A 20,262-nucleotide genomic window follows, 5' to 3' on the forward strand; every position below is an offset into this window, starting at 1 on the left:
CATGAAAAGTTAACTCATAATTGGGAAAACAAAATTTCAACATTTTAAAAACAATTTAATTAAAATGTTTAGCTATGCTATTTTTTGCTAAATTTTAATAATCAATTTTTTTAAAGAAACGTAAGATTTGTTAGAGTGTACTACAGCATTTTCGTTTAACTTGTTACTTTTTTTTTTTTTTTTTTGGAAATTTCATCAAGTTTAATAGCTGCAGCAGCCATGATATAAATAATTGGGGTGTGAGAGCGGGACGGCAAGACATAATCATGGGTACAAACAGGTGAGATACGCTTTAAGGCTGTCTGGCACACTACAAACGTGTTCGCGGCAAATGTTATTCAAGACTCCTAGGTCTAGACCGTTTATACATGGCACCTCTACCGCTTCCGATTTCCGCTTTCCTCAGTTGGCGCTTTAATTTGACAGCTGAATGCAAATTATCCCCAGCTGCAAACTTCATTTGCCAATTGCAGCTTCAATTTCAAAGACATTATTACCCTGGAGAAGTATATCCATTCGCTAACTAACAAAACAAATAAGTACTTTTAAAAATATCAAGTATTCGCATGGATTAATTGTGTGACATTCGAATATCAAGAGAAACATTTCAAAGTTCTTCACAAAATTTGTAAAGTAAATCCTTCAATTTACAATGACTTATTAGTAATTAGTGTGAAAGGCTATAGTTGAGATTCCGATCATAAGATACCTGTTACTTTTGCAATATATATAAAAGTACTTTAAAGAAATTATTGCCTAATAAAAACTACTGCATAGTTTTAGGTGATTGTATTGAAATAATAACTTTATTAATAACTTTGGTTAGCTATTACTCTCGTTCTACTAGTCCGATCTTACTGCGGTTAAATGAGATTATAGATAATATTAATATATAACTTTATATACCATAAAAACTGTATTATCTTAAAAACTGTAGATGTAGTGGCTTTTCGCAATTTGCGGGGGCGGAAGGGGGCGTGTTAAAAATTTAAAACAAACTTGACCTGCGTAGGGTCTATAGAAATCTGTGTGCCAAATTTGGTATCTCTATCTCTTATAGATTCTGAGATCTAGGCGCTCACACAGACGGACGGACAGACGGACGGACGGACAGACGGACGGACAGACGACGGACAGACGGACATAGCTATATCGACTCGACTGTTGATGCTGATCAAGAATATATATACTTTATAGGGTCGCAGATGCCACCTTCTCCCTGTTACATACATTACAACGAACACAATATACCCTTTTACATATTTTTTAAGTAACGGGTGTAAAAACTGTTCTACAATCAAAATTTTGGCCCTTAAACTAACAGTTTTGCTCTAAAAAATGCGTCGAGGATATAAAGTTCTTAAAGTTTGAAAGCACATATTGGCTTTGAGAACATTTTAAATAAGATTAAGCTCTAATTATAAAAATAAATGTTCTGAAAACTAAAGTCAACAAATAAAACAAATTAAAAAAGATTTATATATTTATTATTTCTTTTTTTTTTTAAATATATAGTTTTTTTTTTGGCTGGGGTAAATTTATAAGTATTCCTTTACCAGGTTTTTCCTTGCAAAGAGTAGAGCTCGAACCCTTTGTTACTTTCAAACTGAAATGTATTCAAAGAAAAACACAATCAGAGCTGTCAATCAAGTCAATCAATCAAAATAGATTCTCTTGTACCGTAAAGAAATCAAGTTAAAACTTTGTCGTTAAGTGAAAACATTTACATAACTCATTTCCTAACTTTTTGGCATAACCATTCACAGGCAGGCGAAGTGACGGAGTGACAAGTCAAACGACCATCATAATCGTCAGTATCATCATCATCATTAGTACAGTGAAGCAATGTTAATGGGAACTACATCGGTCTTATGATGATGGTGGCAAAACAAAACGGCGACCAAATCGCCAAACGCAACGATAACAACGACAACGATAAGTTCCAGAATCTCAGTTGGATGTCGGACGGAAGCCGTCAACACAGACAACGACAATTAGAGACCGTTAGCCAACGGCAGCCCAATCAATCGACATCAATTGGACAGAAGCTGGCGCATTTTCAGGCGTCTACGTTTAGGGGCGTACGTGTGGGCGTGGCAACTGGAGGCATTCGATTACAGCTACTGTTGCTGTTGTTGCTATGCAATTGCATTGGTAAGTCGAGACAGACAGAGAGCGAGAGTGAGAGTGAGAGAGAGAGAGAGAGAAGTGAGTCGTTATTTTGTGCACTTCAATTTCCAGTTTAATCGATAACAAATTATCCATATCACACAGATACATTTTTGGCTAATGATATCTTATTACATTTTTTATCGATAGTCGATTGTTACGTGCTTGTTTTTATCGATAATACAAATACTAATCGAAAACATAGCGATAGACAAACAAAAGTTCTTCTGTATTTAAGTATTGTAATTTATTCAAACGATAAATTCCCTTTGAAATTATCGATAACATATCGGACTTTTGTTCTATAGTATATCTCGAAAGTTATTTGAAATCTGTACTTACTATCTATTTTCAAATTTGTAGACATCGATAACATATCGATAGCACCACGCCATCGACTATCGTTAAGCTAAAAATATGCGTGGCTTTTGCGCTATGTAAACCAAATATGCTTTCTCCATGCACTATCGATAACAATACCCGACTCTTATCGGATATCGTTATCGATTGTTGGCACTCGTTACGCTTGCTGTTCTCATATGATTTGCGGTTTACCTAATGCACACACCAATTAATTGATACATAAATTCATTCATTTAACGATTAATATTAATCTGTATGTACTTTAATCTTTAGTATGACAAGTTATTACTGAAAATGCCGACAAGCAAGCAATAAATAAGAAATTTCGTTAATTGTTCAATCAATGTTTTCTCTTCATGGCAATCAACCATTGAAATGAAGATATTTCCGTTTCAAACAAATCCTCCTCAGTGGGCGCATTCGAGCCGGACTTTGTAATACCGTTGGAGAATGTTACCGTTGCCCAAGGTCGGGACGCGACCTTCACGTGTGTGGTCAACAATTTGGGCGGTCATCGGGTGAGTGGTGACGGTGCGTCAGTTCCCGCCAAGGTATGTATCGGTTTTTAAACGCAGGCGTTTCAATTTAAACCATCAAAAAAAAATTTAAAAAAAAATATAAAAAAAAATAAAACGTTCCATTTCGTTTCTTCCACACTTTATTATTTGTTATCGGTTATCGTTTTGATATCAACAGCACTTCGATAACTGAAACTGTCACACCACCAATTTGACGTGCACCAATTTTTAAGTATTTTCAGTAATCAGATAATGGAAACCGCACAAAACTGCACAATAATCAATTATTATGTAACCTTTTAAGCGCACCTTAACTTAATTATCTCAAGTGTATAAGTAACTATAACTAATATATATACATATATATTTACTTATACACCAATCAATATATATATATATACTGTATATCACAATAATAGCACTTTGCATAGTTTACGCACCAATGCACCAAATACTACAACAATAATACCATAATAAATAGTTATATAGGTAACAGGATAAATTTCGAAAATTTCGAAAATACAATAAATTTGTTAGCATACCGTCAATCGGGTATACCCTTTATCCCTTGAAGAAAGTGTGTAATAGCAACTATATTATTTAAAAGGAATTTTTAATTTTAAAACCACAAACTTAATTTAATTTTTATTCTTTAAAAGTTTCATAAAAATCGCAAAACAAACATTATTTATAAGAAAAAAAAAAAAAACACTAATGAAAGAACATGAATTTAACAAGAAACAGAGTGATTAAGAGAAAGAGAGAGAGAGAGTGAGTGAGAGATAGAGAAAAAGCATTTAATATACTGTATGAAAGTTAAAAACAATAAACAGTATACAACGGGAAATAATACTTAATAAACCGCATAACAATCGAAATGTAAAATATGCTAAATAGGCAGATAAATTACAGAATATGTATCAACAACAAATAAAATTAAGTGTATTATGTGCATGTGTGAATAGATGTCCTTGTAATCCTTCACACGTGTCCTAATTATGTATATATTCAAAAAGTTTCAAGTTTAAAAGGAATTTTTTTTTGGAAAATTATGTAAAACTAGCATATAAATTGAAAATATTTTCAAACTTTTACTTACCAGAAATAAATTGATTAAAAGTCCTTTCAGTCCACTGACAGTAACTGTAATGATAACGATTCAATGCGATATTTATCGATATTTATGCTCATTCTATATGCAGTCGATAAATTTAAATAAATAATATCTTCACTCAAATAAAAACAAATAAATTTATAAGCTTTAACTTGGAAAAATTTGCCATAATTAAAAAAATTATATTAATAATAAAAAAAACTATGGGATAGTTAGTCCAGATTATCGACAGCTCTTGAGTGTTGCCCTGTTGACTATCGAAACGTTCTTTGAGTAGACTCAAAGCTTAAAACATAAATGTCAGATACTAGAGGCAATTTCTTTGAGTAAATAGGCAATTCAAATGTAGAGTGAATATATTGCAAACAATTTAATATAATGGCCAATAAATGTATTCGCTTATACAAATATTATTTAAATTTTGTTTTTGTTTTATCTGTTCCTATTATTGCTTTATTTGTTGTTCAATTCAATAAATACATTTTGTTTACACATTTTCAACATTGTGGTGCGTTTTCTTTTCATCAGTGTGTGTGTGTGTGTGTGTGTGTGTGTGTGTATGTGTATGTGTTTGTGTGTGCATATGTGTGTGTGTTTGTTTGCCTTTTGCAACACACGTCAAAGAGTGTGTTAATCAACGAAATGGCATCATAAATAAAAACGTCATTTCGTATAAATCCTCTGATGTTTCAATCAAACAAAAGCAACTGAATAGTTAGATAGACAGAGAAAGACTGAGGGAAAAAGAGAGAGAAATAAGAGAAGCAAACGGAAATGAGCATCGAGTTGGACGTTGCTCAATTTCATTTTATTTAAACAATAAATAAATAAATAAAATATTGTCAACATGATAAAATAAATTGCATTCGCGAAACTTGAAAAAATAAGACCAATGAAAAAACAACAAAGTAAAACGAATATGAAATACCCTATATTAAAAACTAATTAACTAAATTAATCATTTGCCCATTTTTTAATGCTCTTCATTTCAAAATTATACTCTGAATACATATGTATTTTCAGATTCCTTACTATAGTCAGGAATTTTCAACTCGAATTATAGAACTTTTTCTTACTCATATATTTATTTAAAAAAATTTTTAAATGTAAAAAATATCATATATGTTGTCGAACAAACTTTTAATACGAATATACTAAATTAAATTATTTAGCACTTAGAACAGTTAATATTCCAATATTACCAAATCCAACTATACCACAGATTTTTTAACCTGATTTATTAAACTTGTTAAAAATTCTCCCACTTGGGAAATTCATTTAGCTTGGAAAAAAAAAATGCTCCTGCTTGGGACTACAATTTGTTCGACAATGTAAAAATATGAAGAAAATTCGACAAATGGATTTCAAGTAAAACAAACAAATAAATAGAAATTCGTTGTATGTGAAAAAGCTCTGCATAATTAAAGATATCTTTTGCAGTGTTTTTGAAAAGTAAATCCCGCCCATAACCCCTACGAATTTGTAAAATGCAACAACATGAAGAACACAATAAAATAAAATTAAATAAAATAAATAAAAACAAAGACAGAGAAGTCGCATAATCGTTGCATTGTTTTCATACGCGTTTCGTTTGAATTTTTATATTTTTTTATACACATATTTTTCTTTCTATATATTTTTGGGTTCTTTTTTAATGCAATTGAGTTTTGTTCTTGTTTCGAGTAACAGAAACAGAAACTGAAACAGAAAGAGAAATATTAATAAAAATAAATTCAAGCGCACCGAGTTAAAACCGAAACAAACTTTGCACCAATTTTTTTTTATATATCTACATATATGTGTTTGTATTTGTGTGCTTGTATGCTTGTAAATGTGTGTGTACACTCTGCTATAAACCTATAGTTCTATAGTCCTATATAGTCCTGTATAGTCCTGTATTTAGTGCTACTGTATCCTTGCTTTATGACATTTGCTCGCTGTATTTGCATTTACATTTGGCGTTTTTTCATCGCTTTTTTTTCGCCATTTTTTGCACACTTTCTGCACATTTTTTATTTTAAGTCCCATTCAGAAACGAAATCGGAATCCGTTGGGCATTCTTTGTCTATCCAGAATGGGTTGAGGGTGGGTAAATGGGTGGGGGAAGGGGAGAATGGGAGTTAACTCCCCCAGCATTACTCAATAAATTTGCTTTATTGAGTAAATAAATAAAGTGACAGTCCGAGCGACATCAAACGAAGGGGAGCTCTTCCTCTTTCTCTTCCTCTGCCCCTTTTTACTCCCTACTCATTTTCCGTGTGCTGTGTTGTCACCAGTTTCAGTCCTGTTCCATCCTGTTCCGTCCTGTTCAGTCCTGTTCATCGCTTTTTATTGGTTTATAGCGTTTTTCGGCTCTACTATTGACACAAGGCAAACAGTCGACAATCGAGAATCGAGAGATTGGAGAGTGTAGAGTGGAGAATTGAGAAACGCAGCTGCATTCGAATTCACTTTTGTTTGCCCGTTAACTCGAGCATCCTCAATGTGCTGAGCCATCAGCATTATTGGCATCTGAGATTTTTCATTTTTAGACCCCGCACTTAAAAAAAGTACAGGGGTCTATTGGGTTTGTTTTAACGTATATGTGCGTAACAGGTCCGTCTGTCCGTCTGTCTGTCTGTCCGTCTGTCTGTCCGTCCGTCCGTCTGTATGAACACCTAGATCTCTGAGACAATAAGAGCTAGAGACACTAAACTTGGTATGTAGGTTTCTCTATACTGCAAGCAGATCAAGTTTGTTTTAAAATTTGGCCACGCCCCCTTTACCGCCTTAAAATTGACATAGAAAATTTCATATCCAAATTATAAGAACAATTCAAAAGCTAGTGACACAAAATTTGGTAAGTAGATTCCTCTATATTGCAGGCAGAACAAGCTAGTTTCTTTTTTCGATCGGACCACTATATCATATAGCGCCCATAGGAACAGTCCGTCGAAAATCAAGTCTTTGTATGAAAAACTTTTTTGTTTAACGAGATATCATAACCAAACTTATAAAATATGCATTTAAGTTAGTCCTATACAGCCTTACCGAAGTTGGTTCAAATCGAACCACTATATCATGTAGCTGTCATAGGACCGATCGGGCGAAAATCAAGTCAAAGTATGAAAAACTTTTTCTTATATGAGATATCGACAGCGAACAGCATTTTTTTGAATTTTTAGCAGTCTTAGCATTTTTCATAGTCTCCGACCGTCGAGAATGCTTGACTGTAGCTCCGTCCATCTATCTTTTTTCGTTTTTTTTTTAACTTGGTCACACTGCATATCAAATGCAATAGTCAAAAATTCTTTTAATTTCTCAGCTGGGACATGACCTCAAATCGGATTTAATAATGACAATCGAATGAGGCATCCGCAATAAGTCGAGATATGCAAAGTGAAAGAAAGGGAGAAAGTCAGAGAGGGAGAGAGAGAGAAAGAGGGGGAAAAATTAATGAAGACAAAGCTTGTCAGCAGTAAAAATTGTATCAAGGACTTTCGATTGTGTACTTATATATATTTCAATCCGTTTCTTATCGATGCTATATTTAAACGGTAAGGCATAAAACTTAAATAATTCTTTGTATTTATTACAACTGTTTGCCGATTAAATTAATAATCGTTTTAGTATGAATCAACTACAGCTGCTTTAACTTATTTCACTAAATAATTTATAGCTATTCTATTAATTAAAAGATATTAATACCATACAAAAGTCAATATATTCATCGTGTACACACCTTAGTCGATAATGATGTTGATTCAACTAAAGGACGCTTTACATCAACACATCGATAAATTATAGATGGACTATCACTACTATCGTTCGATAGTAACCTTAAGTTTTTAAAATAGGTTATATTTATTTTCAAATAAATCATATTCTTATTGAACTATCTATTTACTAACGTGATCGATATTATTACAGACATTTTCTAAATTATATTCATCTACTAATCGATTAACTAACATGATCGATAGTTACTTAACTCAAACCTTCGCTTATTGAGCAATTTAACAGCAACTTTACATTATACAATTATAACAGAAATGTTAACATTGCCAACATGACATGATCAATTCAATCAGCTAGAATTATCGGTAGTAAGTCTGATTTTAACATTTATATAATAACATAAATGTTAACATACAAATTGTAGCATTTATAACAGAAATGTTAACATACAAATTTTAGCGTTCATAGCAGAAATGTTAACATACAAGTTTCAGCATTTATAACAGAAATGTTAAAACAAAGTAAAAACTTTCAAATGATAGGAAAAAAACTTGTTTTGTCAATTTTAAAAGTCTTATTATTGTCTTTAATAATTTCAATTTTAATAAAATGTCATTTTACTAGCATTACTATTTTTAGTGTAGTATTTTTACTATGAAATCCCATTTTAATGCTAAAAAAATTTGATTCTCATTAGCATTACTTTCTGCCGTGCCATAGAAAAGGCAAATGCATTAAAAAAAAGTAATTGCTCAGGCTCAACACTGATAATTATGTTTTGTTTATTTGTCTAAAATTGCCCGCCAAAGTAGGCAACACTTTTTTTGTGACAACTTTTATAAATTAGCTTTGCTTGTGTGTTTTGCTTTGTAGAATTTGTATTAACTTTTGCATGTGTGTGTGCTTATTTATTTTTGTTTTTTATTTTCCATTTTATTTATTTAATTTTTTTTTTGCATAAAATGTCAAATGTCTGTTTAGTTGTTAGCGTTGCACCTGGAAAAAAAGAAACCCCAGCCCACTCCACTCCAAACTGTACATGTATTTGTTTATACTTTGTTGGATTTTCTTCAGTTCCAAAAAGAAGAGAACTATAAATGTTGACAAATATTAACTAATTGCAAAATGTTTCTTCTTTCAAAAATAAAACAAACAAAAATGGCCAACGTACTAAAAACCACAAAACCAATTCCACTAATTGCACTTGAAATATCCCGATTTGATATCCTTGGCACAACAACTATAACAATAACAACAAAACCGGAAAACTTGCAAAAACTTGCGGCATCAACAACGATAAAATTGCGTTTTGGCTTGTTGCCTGCAACAAAAATGGAAATGGCGTCAAATTGCGCTGACATCTGACGACGATGACGACGACGGCGATGGCGATGACGATGACGATAACGATGAACGCAACAACTAACTAACGTTGCCTGGACCTGGATCTGCAACTGGCTGTGGCTGTGGATGTGAATGTGATTGTATGCCACTATTGGCTGCCACTGCCACACTTGCCACACTCTTGCCACACGCTTGCCACCATCGTCTGGCATTGTCAACGACACTGACACCAAACGACACCAACAAACGGCCAACTTTTGTATCGTTGACACAAAAAACACCTCCCTTTTGTCCTACCTCCTTTATCATTCTCTGCTTGGTTACCAACTCGAATGGCATCGCCAACTGGCGCCGCAACGAAACTTCCAACTAAATTCTAATACATCCGCAAATCGATTTCGATGGCACAACAACGAAACTTTACTAAAAAAAACAACCGAAAAAATACAAAAAAAAAAAAACTAAAAAAAAACTAACCGGAAATTGCTGAATGCGCTGTTGATGACATGGACCTAACTACTACAACTAAACCAACACAACTGTACTTCATATTTAAAACATTTAAAACGCTGACAATGTCCATAAATGGGATTAATAATATGTGATTCTTATCAATTGCATCAACTTAATTCTCACATTAAATTTTAACTCGATAACAACTGTCAACACGTTTGACATGAAAAATCGAAAATGAAAAAAAAAAAATCGACAAATCAATGTCATCACAAAATGTCGCTGTCATCGTTTGGTTTTTGGTCAATTGGCATCTGGAATCTGGAATTTGAATTTTTGGCATGTCCATCATCAGGTCGCTTGGATTAAGGCCGATGCAAAGGCGATTTTGGCCATACACGAGCATGTGATAACCAACAATGATCGATTATCGGTGACACACAATGACTACAACACATGGACACTCAACATACGTGGTGTCAAAATGGAGGATGCTGGCAAATATATGTGTCAGGTTAACACCGATCCAATGAAAATGCAAGTAAGTATATAAGCATATAATCTGAACTGAACGTTAAGTTGATTTATCGATAACAGGCAGCAGTGACATTGACTGAAGTCATGATGATCGAAAAGCATCTAAAATTTTCAGTTCAACTCAATTATGATGAGACTTTTAAATCAGTTGTGAATCTCTAGTTTTGTTTGTTATCGATAACAGTCTGATGCGATGTAGCTATAGCAAAAATGTAAGCAAACAACTGATCAAGATAATTAAAACGTTATTTTTATTGATTAATTAAAATTTGAATCTTTAGTGTTGTATGTTATCGATAACAATCTGGCAGTGAATAATAATAAGTGTAATTTGAAAAGTCTGAATACATTTTGAAAAGAGAAAATAGGACTTGAATTTTTATAATTGAATTTTTCTGATATCACAACGGATAAAAACATTTGATATGCCTTAATTTGGACTATCGAAAAAACATTTTTATCGCTATAGTTTTATCTCTCAATATAACTTCATTGCTGTCAACTTTTCACTTTGAGATTAAATACTGCTAGTTACAAGCGTTTGCCAATTTCCACTTTTAGCTCGATTATTCAGAAAATTGTAAAGCATACTTTTTTGGGCAGCATCAAAAGAAAAAGCTCTTTTCAGCACTTTCACAATGCTGTCAATTCAAATTGAATATAAAATTTCCGAGAAGCACTGAAAACAAGCTAAACACTTGAACAAAAACAAAATAAAAATAAAAGGGAGAAGAGGATTAAATGAATCAAAGAGAACACTTGTTACATGTGTTAACATATTTTTGTGCGTCAATATGAAAGTTTGTAAATAAACTGAATAAAAATGGAGGGTTAAAAAAAACAATTGTTGAGTATTTTTCGAACAAGAGTATTGAAAAATGTAATCTACACTTAATGCTGGAATGACAGATACAATACACACACACACACACACACACACACAGACAGTTATTTGTGACTGTTGCCCTAAGGGAAATTAATCTGTTTGCGATTTCAAATATATGTAGTTATTTCTCATTTTATTGCAATTTATCAAAAAGCGCCAGGCAACAATGCTATCAGTTCGCTTTGTGGGCTTTAATATGCAACCAAAAAAAAAAATAAAAACATACATCAAAAAAATTACAAAAATAAAACAATGTTAAATTCGAGCATGGGCAAAAATGTAATAATAATAGTTGAAATTCAAATGAACGAAATGAAATGAAATGAATTTACTCTAGGGCTGCACTTGTCATATGCCTTTGACTGTTTGTTGCCAACGGCGCAGCGTTGCCAGCCTGTCTGCGGGTACTTTTTGGGTATGTGCATATGTGAGTGTGTGTGTGTGTGTGTGTGTGTGTGTGTGTGTTGGAGGGTGGGGAAAAAACGGGTTGCTGACATTTAAGCACGATATATAAACAATGAAGCGCTTTAATGACAAAAATAAATAACAAGCAATGCGGCGACAGAGCATTTCTATATGTATGTATGTATGTGTATGTGTGTGTGTGTGTGTGCTTTGGCCTTTCGTCAAGTCGCGTTGAGTTGGCAGCGCTGCTTTCTGCGCCCATTTAATACCCTCGACATGAGCAAAACGATTGCGTTTTCAATTTCATTTCATTTCTCTATTCCGTAAACATACTTCTGTCAATGCACTATGGGCAATTTTAAACATTTTTCAGGCAAAAATCCACTTAATTTTTGATGCCAAAACTTAGAAAAAATAGTGGAAAAGTCAAAACTCAAGCAAGTTCTATAGCTTTATAGCAATACGGCAAAAGATTCCGTCCAAATATTAAAAAAAAAAAAAAAAACCGAAACTTGAATTTTTAAGTACCGTATGAAATAGCACAGCAGTTTCCGCCGGCATAAAGTTTTATATGAAATAGTTGTCAAATTCATATGTTTTTTTTTATATATATGCAGCTTAGACCTATCAGATCGTTTTCTTGTCTACACCATACATTCTTTTGTAGATTAATCCTATCAAAGCCATATGATTTGGAAATTTAATGTTCATAATTTATTGTCAACATGAAAGGGTTTTATTTAGTGATGTAGATCCAAATTTTAGATCGCGTCTTATATCGAAATAAAAAATCGACACAAATAAGTATCGAGTTATCGATATATCGGAAAATAGTATCGAAATTATTGAATTTTTTTTTTAATTGTAAGTCGCAATCGTAATCAAAAAAATACACACAAACTTTTTTTAAGAATCTTATTTTTTTTTGTATCGTTCTTATACCTTATACAAACTTTGACAATTTTGTATGTTATTTAATACGGTCTTTCATAAAAAAAATTAACGATCAAACACAATTCTACAAATTCCTTCCGATAAACAATCCCCAGTGAGTTGCTGATTATTTTTTTTAAATCGATTTAAACAACTCGATAGATCGTCAAAAAAATCATCAAGTTGAAGTACTCGATAGTCGCTTCCGCGAAAATCGAGCTGTCGATATTTCGATATATAGTATTTTTACATCACTAGTCTTAATAAGACACCAAACTTGCTAGCTTGCTTCAGAAAAGTTAAAAAAAAAAAATTTCTTAAGCGAATTATTTAAAAAAAAAATGTGAAGTGTATTTAAAATTTTATATTTATTAATTTATGGCAAAAAAAAAATGTGTCAAATTTCTCCATAGTGCCACGTGCAGTGAGCACACAGCAGCGCCCTCTGACGGCAACGGCTTGTAATAAAATCAACCTAACAAAGCGAATTGAGTGAAAAGCAAATATGAGACAAATAAAAAGCAAACAGTCAGCTTCACATCTGCCTATTAACCCTTTTCCCCTCACTCAACACATTTTTCTTCAGCTTCTCTCTCTCGTACTTTGGTTTCTTTCTTATTTTTGTATTTCATTTTCGCATTTTCGTATAAATTTCGCGCTCTGCTCGTTTTGGGGTTTTTGGTGACGTTGACTTTATTTTATGACGCAACTGTCAACTACAGCAACAGCAACAACAACAGCAACGACATCAGCGTCATATTAATTTACAATAAAAAGCAACAGCCACAGGCAAATTCACTTAACGTCACAATAACTTGTTATTTTACTGTTATGGCTGCTGCTTCGGATGCTGTGTACTAAGCCATATCACAGCATCCAACAAAAATAAACGCTGCAATTAACGCTTTCGCTTCCACAGCAATCAGACAATCTGTCCTTAATTTTATGATTACGTTAAAGGCAATCAATACGTAATTCACTCCGTTTGTTACGTCATTTGACACTGCCATCAACTGCGATCAACTGTACTTCAACTTAACGACACCTCACACACACACACATCTGCGCTCAACTGCTTTCATTCGTTTTTCGCTCTCTTGCTGAAAATGTACCCAAATATGTAAACAAACTTCAAACTGTCATAACTTTGTCAAAAGTGAACCGATTTCATTGCGGAATATCAATTTTATCATTATTTGACCTTTAATTTGATTCTGCATCAAAATTGGAAAACATATTTTTTTTTCCATAACCAACAATTTTTTTCTTACTTTCGATCTCTGTCAAATTTTTCTTGGCACTTTGTCTCAAACTTCAAACTGTCATAACTTTGTCAAAACTAAACCGATTTTAAAGCGGAATATCAATTTTATCATTATTTGACCTCTAATTTGATTCTGCATCAAAATTGGAAAATTCAATTTTTATCTATTACCACCTAATTTTTACATACTTGCAAACACCGTCCACAATATCCATACTTCTCCCTTTGACACTTTTTCACAAACTTCAACCCGCCATAACTTTGTCAAAACTAAACCGATTTTAAAGCGGAATATCAATTTTATCATTATTTGACCTCTAATTTGATTCTGCATCAAAATTGGAAAATTCAATTTTTATCCATTACCACCTAATTTTTACATACTTGCAAACACTGTCCACAATATCCGTTCTTCTCCCTTTGACACTTTTTCACAAACTTCAACCCGCCATAACTTTGACAAAACTGAGCCGATTTTAAAGCGGAATATCAATTTTATCATTATTTGACCTCTAATTTGATTCTGCATCAAAATTCATTTCATTCAATTTTTTTTCTTAACTGTCCATTTTTCATGGTTTTCAAAAAATATATAATATATTTCTATATAGTTGTTAAAATAATTCCTTGACTAACAACACATATTCTCATTTGTTTTTACTTGACAGACTGCCACACTGGAAGTGGTTATACCGCCGGATATTATCAATGAGGAAACCTCCGGCGACATGATGGTGCCTGAAGGCGGCTCGGCGAAATTGGTTTGCCGTGCCCGCGGTCATCCCAAGCCGAAGATCATCTGGCGGCGTGAGGATGGACGTGAGATCATTGCACGCAATGGCGTGCATCAGAAAACAAAAGGTGAGTTGGAAGGTGTGAGTAGCAAACAGCAAAAACAATAGCAAACTAACCGCATGTCAAACTTGGAATTGGAATTGCAGCCATTTCAGTGGAGGGTGAAATGTTGACGCTGTCAAAAGTCACGCGATCGGAAATGGGCGCCTATATGTGCATCGCCTCCAATGGTGTTCCACCGACGGTGAGCAAACGGATGAAGCTACAGGTGCACTGTGAGTATATATAAATCAAAACTCAACTTAATGCACTCACATTGATCAATGCGTAGGGTGGGGTGTTTGGTGGTTTTTGTTTTTTGGATGACTGCTAACAAATGCTTTGATTTATAACCCAAACTCGTATAATAATAATCATAATGGCTAACACATAACGGCAAGACGGATGTGCGTGCAAAGTGTACTCCAAATCCAAAATGAACCGCAGCATAACGCAATCACGTGAGTTGCAAGTGTTTCCGTTTCGATTTCCGGCACCTTCCTTCACGTGGTCGACGCAAACTTTCCAAATGCATTAGCGCCAACTGAGGAAAGCGGGAATCGGAAAGGGTAGAGGGTGCTACGTCTACGGGTCTAGACTCTAGAGTCTTGAATAACATTTGCCGCGAACATCACGTTTCTGTAGTAAAAGTTGAGCAGCCTTAAAGCGTATCTCACCTTGCTTGTGTGTGTACCATGTGACGTTGTCTTGCCGTCCTGCTCTCACTCCCAATTACGAGCATTGCGGCTGCTGCAGCGTATTAAACTTGATGAAATTTCAAAAAAAAAAAAAAAAAGTAACAAGTTAAACGAAAATGCTGTAGTACACTCTAACAAATCTTGCTATAATGTTTCTTTAAAAAAATTGATTATTAAAATTTAGCAAAAATAGCATATAGGCTAAACATTTTAATTAAATTGTTTTTAAAAATGTTGAAATTTGTTTTCCTAATTTATGAGTTAACTTTTTCAAGTATAGAATGCTTACTTTTTATGATTCTGGTTCAATAAGTCCTCAATTTCTTTTTCATTAACGTAAAAAAAGTTTTTCAAAATAAAGACTTGTTTTTTTGAATCCCAAGCCAGTGTACTCTAAATATTAGAAATTAATTTTATGATTTGGGTAAATTTTTCTTAAATTGTAAAAGTTTTTATATGAATTCCAAGGTTACGTTGCCTAAAAAACAGACATAAAATCATATATTTTGTTCAAAATATCTCAAATTTCGAGCTCAAAAAAAAAAAAAAATGATTTTTTCTAACTTATCAGCCAGTTTTTAAGTTCATTTTTAACAAACAATTTTCTTAAATAAAAAAAAATTGTTTTCAGTGTACTATATAAGAGACTGTAGCTGAAAGGAAGTGCGCCAGAGAGAGAGAGAGAGAGAGAGAGGGTGAGCGGCGAGTTTGGGGAGTGTGGATGGTGTGAGCTTTCGTCGTAGGTTAAAAGATCTTATCTAAAAATTATATTGACACGGCAAAATATTCGCACCTCAAAGAAATGCAGCGTGTGTGTGTGTGTTTGTGTGTATGTGTGTGCGTTGTCCTATTTAAACATATCAAATATATACCCCTCTCTCTCTTTCTCTCTCTCTGTCACACTTCTTTCGTTCGCCGCAAAAATTAATTTCCATTTTTTATCTGCTCCAATTTTTTGGCTTTGGTTTCTCTCATTTCATTTCTTTTGTCATTTCATTTTCATCTCCTCAGTCTGTCTGTCTGTCTGTCTGTCTGTCTGTCTGTCTGTCTGTCTGTCTTTCTGTCTGTTTGTATGTCTGTCATTCAGTTTGCTTCTTCTTCTTGCTTCTCCCTTTCCCCATGTCGTCGCCTTCTCTCCTTTATTGCTTTTGCCTTTGTTAGCTGCTGCGACTCCATCTCAATTTCAATTTAAAAACCCATATGGTTCCCCCTATCCTTTCTTTTCCTCCCTCTCCCTCTCCCTGTCCCTTTCCCTCTTCTGCTGCCTTTCGTCACCAGCGTAAACTGAAGCTGAAGCGTTTCTTAACGCTTTTAAGACTCCTTTTGACGTGGCCTTCTGTTGCCTCCATTTCATTTTTATGTTTTCGACTTGTTGTCTTAAACTGACAACAACAACAGCAACAATAATGATGGCTTTAATCCACCCTTAACCCATCGCGGTTGCCGCTTGATTTCTTGAGCTGCTTCAGCGCTTTGCTTGATTGATTTTAATCAGAAAATTAAGCGGCTCTTTGGCTCACTCCACAATCCACACGGGCAAAAAAAAAAAAGCCAGACAACCAACAGATGAGCTCAACGAAACCGTTTAATATCTATGTGTGTGTGTAGCCGTGTGTATGTGTATGTGTGAGTATGTGTGTGAGTATGTGAAGGGTAGAATTGAATCTATAGGGTGGCAATATTTTGGTTATTTAAGTCAACATCGCACACACAAACAGAACACTTTAAGCTCCACAGGTTGAATGGACTTAAGAGCTCGGAATTAATCAAGTTTATTGGGGAGATTACTCCTTTACACGTCCCATTTAATTTTAGTATAAATTCTTTAGAAATGTTGACTTTTCGCAAGTATTTAAGCAACTAAATTATGAATTTCAATTAACTTCTATTAAAGTTCTTCATTTAATATTCTGAGTCTGAATTTCTTAAAATAAATTACAAGGAGTAGTTACGATTAATATGAATGTCCATTTTGAATTTTCTTAAAATTCTCCAGTTTTTCTTCGTAGGCGAATCAATTAGTCAAGTAAAAAAATTGGGCACTTTAATTATACTTAATATCAACTTTAACTCTTTCTTAACTCTTTTTTGTAATTTCCATAAATGAAAATGAAAGCAAAAAGTAAGAGAAAATAGATTCCCATAGTTTTCTTTCTTATAACTCCTTTGGGAAACTTTGCGTACTTGATAAACGCCAAAAATTAGCCTTATAATGTTTCCGATATCTTTATATTTTCAAGAAGAGCAGCTCTTCCTTAAAACCCTGCATAACATACTCCTACTGTTTATCGCTTTTTCCGATATAGTCTACAACATCTTCATCAAGTTCTCGTATTATAAATATAAAGTGAGGTTAAACATTTTCTTTTTTCCAGGGACAAAAATCACTCGATTTTTTTTTTTGATTCTTTTGATGATCAAAGATAATTATTAGTTAAAAAAAAAAAAAAAAAAAAAAATAATAATTATTATAGGTGATTTTTATTTGTTTTTCGCTCAAAATAAAACTCAACAATAGTTTATGGCTTCTGTGTTAAACTTTTCGCTGATAAGATTACAAATTCTTGATCTATGATTTAATACCTTTAATATGATCATCTCATGTTGAAAGTTTAACACAGAAACTAAAACTATTGATAAGTTTTATTTAGACCAAAAAAAATAAATATCATTTATAACTATTATTTTTGAGTTTTATTTTTTTGAACAAAAATAATGATTATAGATTGAACAAATCGTAAAAATCGTTATTTAAACATTAAAGCGTGATTTTTAAAATAAAACTTATAATAATTACGGTCCCTGCTTTTTCCTCTAGCTATGGAATATTCTTGTTATTTGCCTTTTGAACCAGTAAACAAATAGATTTGCTGGCAAATAGACGACAGCTGTTTATCCAGATCGAACCCAGACTTGCATGACTTTTAAAGTATAAACACTGGACCTTTGACAATGGAAATATTGTTGGATAAATAGTCGTAATTACACCTAAGATAACAAATGACGTTTATATTGAATTGGAGACCCTAGTCGGAAAATCAGACTATAAATAGGGCACAAATTGTCTATAGAACTTATAGTCAGATTCTAACTGTGAAAAAGACAATGCGTTTCTTAATAATTGCAACTCTATTCGCCCTTGTGGCTTTGGCCGTTGGCCAGCGTTACTTAGAGGAGCATGATGGTGCTGCAGGAGGCGGTGGTGGGGGAGGAGGTCGCCCAGGTGGTCGTGGTGGCGGAGCAGGAGGTGGTTTTGATGGCAACAACCGTGGTGGTGGCGGATTCGGCGGTGGTGAAAATGGCGGTGGTGGTGCCGGTTTCGGCGGTGGTCTCGGACCTCATATACATCACATCCGCTCCACAACAACGCAGAGACCCACGGAGGAGACTGATCCCACTGGAGGACCCAACTAGGACTCTTTTGCAGTGTCAGAGCATTTGTTAGTTGAAATAAAAGCAAAATGTTGTTTATACAAAAATCCATCGACTTTTATTAATATATAGCGTGCTCTTGCTAATTTCTCTCTGGTAACGTCCTATCCTTTTGTGTCCTGTATTTCTCATCTTTCAATTTACAAGCAGAGCAATTCTTCCTTAAAATTCTGCATAAGATACTTCTACAGTTAATCTCTTTTTCCAAGATTTTCTACAACGTCTTCATCAAGTTCTCATAATCAAAATATATAAAACTGTTTGTCCTGACTGACTGACTGACTGATATTCGTGGAGCCGAAACGGAAAGGCCGAGGAGGATGAAATTTGGGTACAACATAGCTGAAAACATTTTATTGTGCAATAAGACGGCTTTTTGCGAAATTCGAACTGGAAGCGGGTCATATATAAAGTTAGGTTAAACCTTTTCTTTTTCCTATAGTTATGGAATATTTTTGTTATTTACCTTTCGAACCATAACAGAAATAAGTAAGCTGGCAAATAGACAACAGCTGTTTATCCAGATCGAACCTAGACTTGCGTGACTTCGAAAGTAAAATTCTAGGACTATTATAACTTGGTACTTCTACTTATAAACATGGCTGCAAACCATCTGAAATTTTGGGAAAGATTCTGTTCGGTGGTTCGAACCATATATGATTTTTATTCCAAATCACAAATATTTGCGTGATATTAGAAAAGCCTAAAATTTTTGGAATTATTTATATTTTCGAACCGAACCTTTTATTTAAGAAAGCAGCTCGGTTTCGGTTCGGGTTCGCTGAAGTGTTATCTTTTAGCTCAAAGTCATATTTTTTCCGATGCACATTTTCTCCAAAAGGATCTCGAATAAAATGAAATCACATATAAGTTTCCCAATTGTTTATACATACACTGAAAAAAAAGACAAACTTCTAAAATCAAGAACATTCGTCTTAAATATTTTGTTCTTAAAATAAGATTATTTTATCAGTGTGTGAGTTTCTTGAAATTGTATCTTCGAGAGTCTCTAGAATATCTGATTCCAGTTCTTGCTTAATGAAAATCGAGTTAAAAGTGTTTTTTTCTAAATTTTTTGTCTGTTCTTAAACTATTTTGTTATTTGTCTCGCTTTTCATTTGCACTTCGAGCAAATTAATTAATAGATTCAGCAACAATGCTGGAAAATTAAATAGAAGCCAGCTGTTTTTCCATATCGAGCGACTTTAAAAGTGAAAAATTAACAATGGACCTTCGACAATGGAAATATCGTTGGGTAAATAATATTTACGTAATTGTCTAGGCGTAATCAAAGTGACACCTATGATAATAAATGACGTTCTGATTGGATTGGAGACTTTATTCGTAAATTCGAAGTATAAAAAGGGAACGAGTTGGATGTAGAATTCATAGTCAGTTTCTAACTGTGGAATAGAAAATGCGCTTCTTGATTATTGCAACTCTACTTGCCCTTGTGGCTGTGACACTTGCCCAGCAGTGGCATGGTGAAGGAAGTGCAGGAGGCGGTGGTGGTGGAGGTGGTCGTGAAAATGGTGGACGCGGTGGAGGAGGCGGAGCTGGCTGGGAAGGTGGCAGACCTGATCGTGGAGGCAAGG

The 20,262-nt window shown here is 33.8% G+C and overlaps 2 protein-coding genes across 4 annotated transcripts in view; both read left to right on the plus strand.

Moving 5' to 3' along the window:
- Window positions 1-1,877: 1,877 nt before the first annotated feature.
- LOC117785038 (protein amalgam) overlaps window positions 1,878-20,262 on the plus strand; it is a 24,436-nt gene continuing 6,051 nt past the window's right edge. Inside the window, exons 1-5 of the mRNA XM_034622923.1 lie at window positions 1,878-2,154; window positions 2,944-3,050; window positions 10,034-10,219; window positions 14,372-14,564; window positions 14,645-14,773. Of these exons, the coding sequence (XP_034478814.1) occupies window positions 1,878-2,154; window positions 2,944-3,050; window positions 10,034-10,219; window positions 14,372-14,564; window positions 14,645-14,773 (892 nt within the window). The remainder of the gene's footprint in view (window positions 2,155-2,943; window positions 3,051-10,033; window positions 10,220-14,371; window positions 14,565-14,644; window positions 14,774-20,262) is intronic.
- Window positions 18,317-20,262, plus strand: part of LOC117793562 (glycine-rich cell wall structural protein 1-like) — a 2,166-nt gene continuing 220 nt past the window's right edge. The window contains exons 1-2 of one of the 3 annotated variants that reach the window (XM_034633912.1): window positions 18,317-18,603; window positions 19,593-19,596. In XM_034633912.1, coding sequence (XP_034489803.1) covers window positions 18,341-18,603; window positions 19,593-19,596 — 267 coding nt within the window. In that variant the 5' untranslated portion in view covers window positions 18,317-18,340. The remainder of the gene's footprint in view (window positions 18,604-19,592; window positions 19,597-20,262) is intronic. The other 2 variants (XM_034633914.1, XM_034633913.1) reach the window with 2 other exon arrangements.

The sequence above is a fragment of the Drosophila innubila genome, chromosome X (assembly GCF_004354385.1).
Source record: "Drosophila innubila isolate TH190305 chromosome X, UK_Dinn_1.0, whole genome shotgun sequence".
Classification (NCBI taxonomy): Eukaryota; Metazoa; Arthropoda; class Insecta; order Diptera; family Drosophilidae; genus Drosophila; species Drosophila innubila.